Source organism: Amblyomma americanum, chromosome 3, assembly GCF_052857255.1.
Source record: "Amblyomma americanum isolate KBUSLIRL-KWMA chromosome 3, ASM5285725v1, whole genome shotgun sequence".
NCBI classification, from domain to species: Eukaryota; Metazoa; Arthropoda; class Arachnida; order Ixodida; family Ixodidae; genus Amblyomma; species Amblyomma americanum.
In genome coordinates, this window is record NC_135499.1 from 122,732,635 (window position 1) to 122,739,420 (window position 6,786).

The following is a 6,786-nucleotide window of genomic DNA, read 5'->3' on the forward strand; positions in this document are numbered from 1 at the left end:
CGTGAATTTCCGGTTCCTTCATAATAATCGTAGTACGCAGAGGAACAATCAGTAACATAAAAGTGAGAACTGTGCGAGAAAGGAATAAAAAAAATAACATGAAAGCGGTAGTTCATGTTAGCAATCAGGTTAGCAGGCGGAACACTTTACAAAAGCGATGAGTATGAACTTGTTCTAGAGGAAAGCCACCGCAGCACTTTTTGTTCCTCCGCACCTAAAGTCAACAGGCTTTAGTACCCGTTTTGGACGCTATACAGTATGTGTTTTTTTTCTGTGTGTTCTCCACTCCGTGTTACTCCTTTATTGTGTACAGCGTTGTGAAGTGTATATACGCCTGGTGAGCGTCCCTGCCTTGCCTGGGTTCTTTTCCCATTTCTGTACGTCTTACATAGTATGTCCTACCAACCTAAAGTTATTTTCATCTTCATGCAGAAAACGACTTTTTACTTTTAAACAACAGCTGCATGGGGAACTTCGCGACGTTGAAGGCGTCGCTGTTTAGATGTGTAATCGAGGTCATTATTGGGCACTCTAGGCAATGTGTATTTCTTTGCTCATGTTATCTAGGTACAAATAACCCTTGGGGCCCTTGGATTGGACGCCTTTCTGGAAGAGGTTGCCAAGGCTGCGGAGCATATTTCGATGTCACTTCCCCAACCCGAAGGAGGCTGAATAGCTTCGCAGTTCTACTCGTGGACGCTTGGTTCAAGTTACCCAAGCCCACATTCCGGCATATTCCATGGGCAACCACTCGCAAATACGAGTTACTGCAGGCTGCCCACTCGAGCCAGAACACGGCATGATTTACAGACATGCACCTTCCACGCAGCTAACACACGTGCGAAGTGCATCCGACCTTGCAGAAATGCAAATACTGCCTCTTTTATGCCTTGAGAAATAAGTATTCAGTTTGTACGACCATTTATGGTGCCCGCAGGTGCACTGCATGGATTCGGAGAACGTGTCGGCATGCGTTCTTACTCTTCTTATTTTTTCTCATTAGAAGACACCGCCGACTGGGATCGCGCACTTAGTGGCAACGCTCGGTGAGCTATTCGAGGCTCGGGGCTCCGAAGGTCGTCACGCACCACAGCGCGGTCACGTGACTTACGCGAAGGGCGTGTTGCGCGTCTCACAATCACATGCACGGCGAAGACCTCCAGGAGGAAAAGAGACGCGCTAAACGCGCAGGACTGGCTGCTGGCGAAGCGCCAGGACGCCCGCAGACAAAGCGACGGTATGTAAATAGCGTGCGACCGCTTCCGTGTGCGCCAGATTGTTTTCAGAGTGCTCGACCGTGTTCAAAGGACGTGTGACGTTCATTTTTCTTTTCAACAGGCCAGACAACAACTCGCCCACAGTGTGCAGCTGACGGTGCATATTTGCTAAAACTATTGGGCAAAGCTCCGCGTCTTTACTTATATATAGCTCTCATTTTTTATTTACTTATATATTCATTCATTTATTTATCAGACAAGTGATCTAAGGAATAGAGAGCAGATCATAAATGTCAAATGTATTCGCTCCAAGAAAAGCAGCTACCAGTCGAGTCCCAGTTACTGAATCGGAGCTCCGCGAAATTTCCATCGTTCGCGACAAATTTCTTCAGTTTACGTGTAGTCTACAGGCCATACGCTCGTGTGCCATATTGAGTTGAAAAAGCATGCAACATCGATATGAAAGATGTCCTGCTTCAAACTCTCGATTCATGTTCACAGCGCCGTGTATGTGCACTCGTATCGTCCTCGTCTTTTGCGCTGTAACGATAAAGACACACGGACATGACCAAGCTTCCACATTGTCATGTTCACAGCCTATAAAGCAGCTCTATGAAGCACCTGCGCCTGTGGTGTGCGGTACAGTGTACTTTCATCGCGTAGTTGTTGTTACAGCTGTGTAGCTTTTCAGTGATCGTTCTTTTTGTGTAATGGACATGCCGCTGAGACGGCCGGCAAAACCTCCAAACTTTAGGAAAATGTTCTTCGCAAGCTTGGAATTTCAACGCTAAAAAACAAAAGGCGCTTGTGAAGAAAAATACCTCTTGAATCGGCCAGTTTGATACTGCGCTCTTTCTGCACAATAACCGACATCGAACATCAAGGCTGCTAGTTTAACTTTTGTGCCAGCCGGGGAATGTTTTAATGATTTTGATCTCAATGCAAAACTTGCTATGCTGCCTGGGTTGCTTCTGACAAGCCATAGAACTCTACTATAGCATCCGCGGTCTGACGGAAAAATAGCAGGGTATTTAATTCGTTTTCACAGCGTACATAGATAAAATAACCACTGAAGGGTACAACACAAATACCTTTTCAAGCGCCACACGCACGGAGAAATATGACGAATTTTCAAAGTTTCAATTAATTTTAATTCTGTTTATTTGCCAGAAGGTTCTGGTGGGCTGCCTGGGCTAAAAGCTGTGGATATGCAGCTTGGCGAGGCACAGGCAGCCATTACAAGGTATAACAGCAAACATAGTTGAAATATTCACGCACACACAAAAGCAAACGCTGTACCGCTTTGCAGACTGTCACAAAATAGGACGCTGTTTGCCTTGCCTTTCGAAGACACAATCTTCATGACAGTGCCCTCTTCAGAAGCGTTGGACAGTCTTAGCTTCAGCCTTCGAGTTGACGCTGAGGATTTTATTACGTCCACCTTATTTGTTAGAAAATATTCGTCAAATATTATTTCCTTCCCTTCTTTTCCTTCATATCTCTTAGGTTTCTCTGATCTAATCACCCTTTGCTTTCTCTCGTGCTCCAATGCAGGACAATATGCAGGCAGCTCTGAACTCGTGAGAAGAAAGTCCTATTAATTCAGTAATAATAAACGTTTATCTTTCAAGGCCAAGAGTGCAGATTTCAGCGTTCTGAAACTGTGCTGTGCTCGAACGAGCCGTGCTAATGCTGCACAGCTGAGAAACGAATCATTGAAAAGTTGAGTTTTTTTTTCAACCTCCGTCGTGTAGTTGCAAACTAGTTACACCTGCTGACTTTTGGAGCAACGCTCATTTGTGAGAGAGCGTTCTAAACGGAGTCCCTGGGAGAAGTCGTTTTATCGGTCCTGGACCGTCGTAAGACGTATCAGCATCGAGCGATTGCTCCTGACGAAAACTCAATTAAGACATTAAATAAGGCCTGGGTGAATGCAAGATGCGATTGGAATGAAATTAGAGTGAGGTTATGGCGTCTCTTACCATTTTGTACAGGAATCGACAGGAGAAAAATGACGGTTTTTGAGGAAAGGAAATGGTGCAGTATCTGTCTCAGATCTGGCGGACAACTGAACCGCGCCGTTAGGCAAGAGATAAAGAAGGCAAACGGTGCCTTTTGCGTTTCACCTTAATCGAAACGCTGCCGCCGCGACCGGGTTACAACCCGGGAATTCCGGCTCAGTTGCCGAGCGCCCTGACCACTGAGCTCCATAACCACAATGGAAGGAGGACAGAAACTGAAGTTCCAGGTGCGCGTTAATTTTCTTTTCAGGTCTCCTTTCGGTCCCTCGTTGTTGATAGATTTGTTGCCCTGATTTCAAACTACAATTTCACTGGAAAAGTACGGCCTAGCTCGAAGCTTTTGATAACGAAAGGGAACGCAATTGGGCGATGAACCAGGAGAAGGAAAAAGCAACAGGTTCTAAGTGGCAACCCTTTCATCAGCTAGCGCATCAGTTATGGTAAGTGGTGACGCTGGCACATCTGCTGGACGCCTGGTGGTGGGCTGAAATAAAGTTTTACTCAGACTACGTCGATATTGTTTCGGGGCGTTCTTGTTTTATTAGGCTGTTTTCTTGTGTCACTGTATCGCTACCAGCATGTGCCCATTTTTATGTTGGGTAGCTAAAGTTATGGTAAGTGAAAAGGTTTTGCTTTAAAACAGGGTGTAGCCCATTAGATTACTTAGTGACTGAACCTGAGTTCGTGAGTATATGAAACACTGCAGATGGATCCTAGGTATTTGCGTGAGATCCTGAGAACGTGCAAAGTGCTGAATATGCCACATCATCATAACCTTCCCCCAAGGAAAACTCAGGAAGGAAATTGAAAATGACATCAATACTTGTTGTTGTGCTTTAAGTGGGGAAATTTTTTTCGCGAAAAATCTCTATCGGCATGTTAAATAAAAGATTAAGAGTCTTACATGAAAGTCGTCTACCTTTTAAGGCAGATATACGTGTCCATGCTTTTAGAGATTACCATTCCAAGATATGCTCATAATGACACGTCATACGTTCGCACTTCGCTGGGAGGCCAATCCCCCTGGTCTCAAATGCCCACTTAGAGCTCAGACTGTTTTCTATGAAGCTTTTCTGCTACGAGGCAGAGAATCTCTCTATAGGATGGTATTTCAATATAATGGACAGTGTCCGAAAACAGGTACCCAGGTTTAAGAAAGAGAAAATACGTTGGAGCTATCTGTGTACTATCAAGGGTCAAAATTTAAGGGATAAGGTATGAATGCGGAAGCCATTTCTAGGAAAACATCTCTAAATATGCTCATGATTCCCCATAGAAACCGCGTGTATACCTTTGCTGCATACACAGTAAGAACCTCGTAAACTTCTTGGCATGTGTGCGAGCGAATGTTCGTCGGGAACGAGTCTCGATGTCCTAATAAAGAAAAAAGATAGGTTGTTACACATTTTAAGACCTGCTGTAATTGTGAAAAAAAAAACAGTTGTAGCAAGTATTGAATATCTGAGAGTTTTTATTCTCATTTTCAAATTGCAGCTGACGACGGCAAAGGCAGGATCTTATACGAACGAGGGCAAAATGATATGAATTGTGTAAAGATAACTGTGCATGTGTCAATAAAGAATGAGCAGTTAAAAATACGCTCTTCAAAGCAGTCACACAGATAACATGAAAACATCAGTGCACAAAGGAAGATCATGCAAATCTTTTCAAGTGCTAAATGTAAAACGGCTTTATTATTACATAAACTGGGGCAGTAGACAAGGTAATTCGGCACAGAAGTTAGCTATACAAAAAACAAATTCGCTGCTTTGGTTCACTTTAGATGCAAAACATACTCGAGGTCAGTGACGCTTCCCTGGGTTCACGGTGGATGGTTTTACTCACTTAGTACTGAAATGCCCCGCCACCAGATGCTGTTATAGTCGTAATTCATTTACACAGCGCGGACAGACAGCACTGGGCATGCAGAACTAGTTCGAAACGTTATGCTGTATTAAGCCCGGGCCACAAAATGCTGGCCGCAATAGAGCTAAGCAGGATAGAAAATGACTTTCGCGGGCTGCAAGAGACCAGCTCCAGCCGCTCATTGAGTGAACCTGATTCTTACGAGCAGGCCGCCTTGCAGTTATCACAAGAACACGCCTTGACGGAACCCCTGTCCTGGTTACAGACGTACGGCTCGAGCGAGAGAGGCTTGTAAACACCTCCGTCGGGCGTAGAATGATCTTTGTCACTAAGCACGTGCTTGACGCTCATGGGTGACAGTCCACCGTCGGCCGGCGTCGCTCCAAGGAAGCCGAGCCAACGCTCAGAGGTGCACTCAGAACCCCAGCGACCGCACATGAAGTTGAAGAGGCTGATAGAAGGGATCTTGCTTCTGGAGTCCTTGCACGAGTCGTACATGCCTTTCACAAACTTGGGCGTGACATAATAGTTCATGGTGGCTACGTGGCGCTCCTTGTCCTCGTTTACCTCGCTCGTCAGCAGCTGCATAAACTCCGCCTGGCGGGGCGAGCAGAGCATCTGACACATGAGCGTGCGGAAGTTTACGCTGCACGCAGCGCAGTTATCCAGACCGATGGCCTTCGCAGACTCCAGGTTCTCGGCGAAGTCCTCGGCCTGGTTGGCGTCGCAACAGAGGGGCTCGGACAGGTTGCCGAGGACGTCACCGCAGACGCCTGCCAGGGTGGCGCGGGCGGAGGGACTCTCGATAACCTTGGGCTCACCATCGTAGACACACGGAGCTCTGGTGCCGTCCATGTCGCAGATGCCCCTCATCACACACTTCTGGCCGTCCACGGCGAAGACTGTACTGGCTGCCGCGACGAGGAACAGGAGCGCCGACGGGGCGCTGCAACGGAGCTGCTTCATGGTTGCTTCCTTCTCTGACTGACTGGCTGGCTCGGTCTGGCCCCGGCGAAGTCGGCGCTGCAGAGTCGCAGCGAGGGAAAAGAAAGGGAGAAAGAACGCTGTCTTACACTCGGCAAGCGTTCCAGTCGGCTGGCCTCGCGTCTCAACTGCGCCGCTCGTTTATTTTTCTGTGGCGATCGACCCGTCACACCAGTTGCTTTCTCCGCGTCGTTGCCTTTACTGGGAAGCCGTCGTCGCTGCTATTGGCTGGAGAGAGCGCCTGCGGACACTCGCCGTCCGTTGATGGTTGTCTAGGGAGGAAATTTGCGCCACGTGGCCGCTATCCGCGACGTACGAACACCTGTACGACACGTGCAACACCCGCTGAGTGAGATTGCCGGTGCCCGCTTGCGGCGGCCGAAGCGGAGTCTCCGATGACGGCGGTGCTATAGCGGAGACGCGAGAGCCGAACGGGAAATTGTCCTCTCTCCTTGCTTTACATCGCCTGCCTTATATCGTTACGCGCACGTGGTTCGTGACAATGGGCTTTCTCTCTCGTTCTCTTTGCTTTCACTCCTTTCCACGTTCCAACTCAACCTCCTCACCGACTCTTTTCCTTTATGTTTTCGCTGTCGCCTCGCTTTCCTTGAGGGTACAGCGCTTTGGGGTACGTGGAGTCCATGTTTTTACCTTCGCCTGCCAAGTGAAAAGAAAATTGAAGAGGAAACCAAGAAAGG

General features: G+C 47.5%; 1 protein-coding gene across 2 annotated transcripts in view; it reads right to left on the minus strand.

Moving 5' to 3' along the window:
* Positions 1-4,691: 4,691 nt before the first annotated feature.
* The window catches only part of LOC144124870 (NPC intracellular cholesterol transporter 1-like), a 3,344-nt gene continuing 1,249 nt past the window's right edge, over positions 4,692-6,786 (minus strand). For both annotated transcript variants that reach the window (XM_077657792.1, XM_077657793.1), the window contains exon 2: positions 4,692-6,127. In XM_077657792.1, the coding sequence (XP_077513918.1) occupies positions 5,303-6,070 (768 nt within the window). In that variant the 5' untranslated portion in view covers positions 6,071-6,127 and the 3' untranslated portion in view covers positions 4,692-5,302. The remainder of the gene's footprint in view (positions 6,128-6,786) is intronic.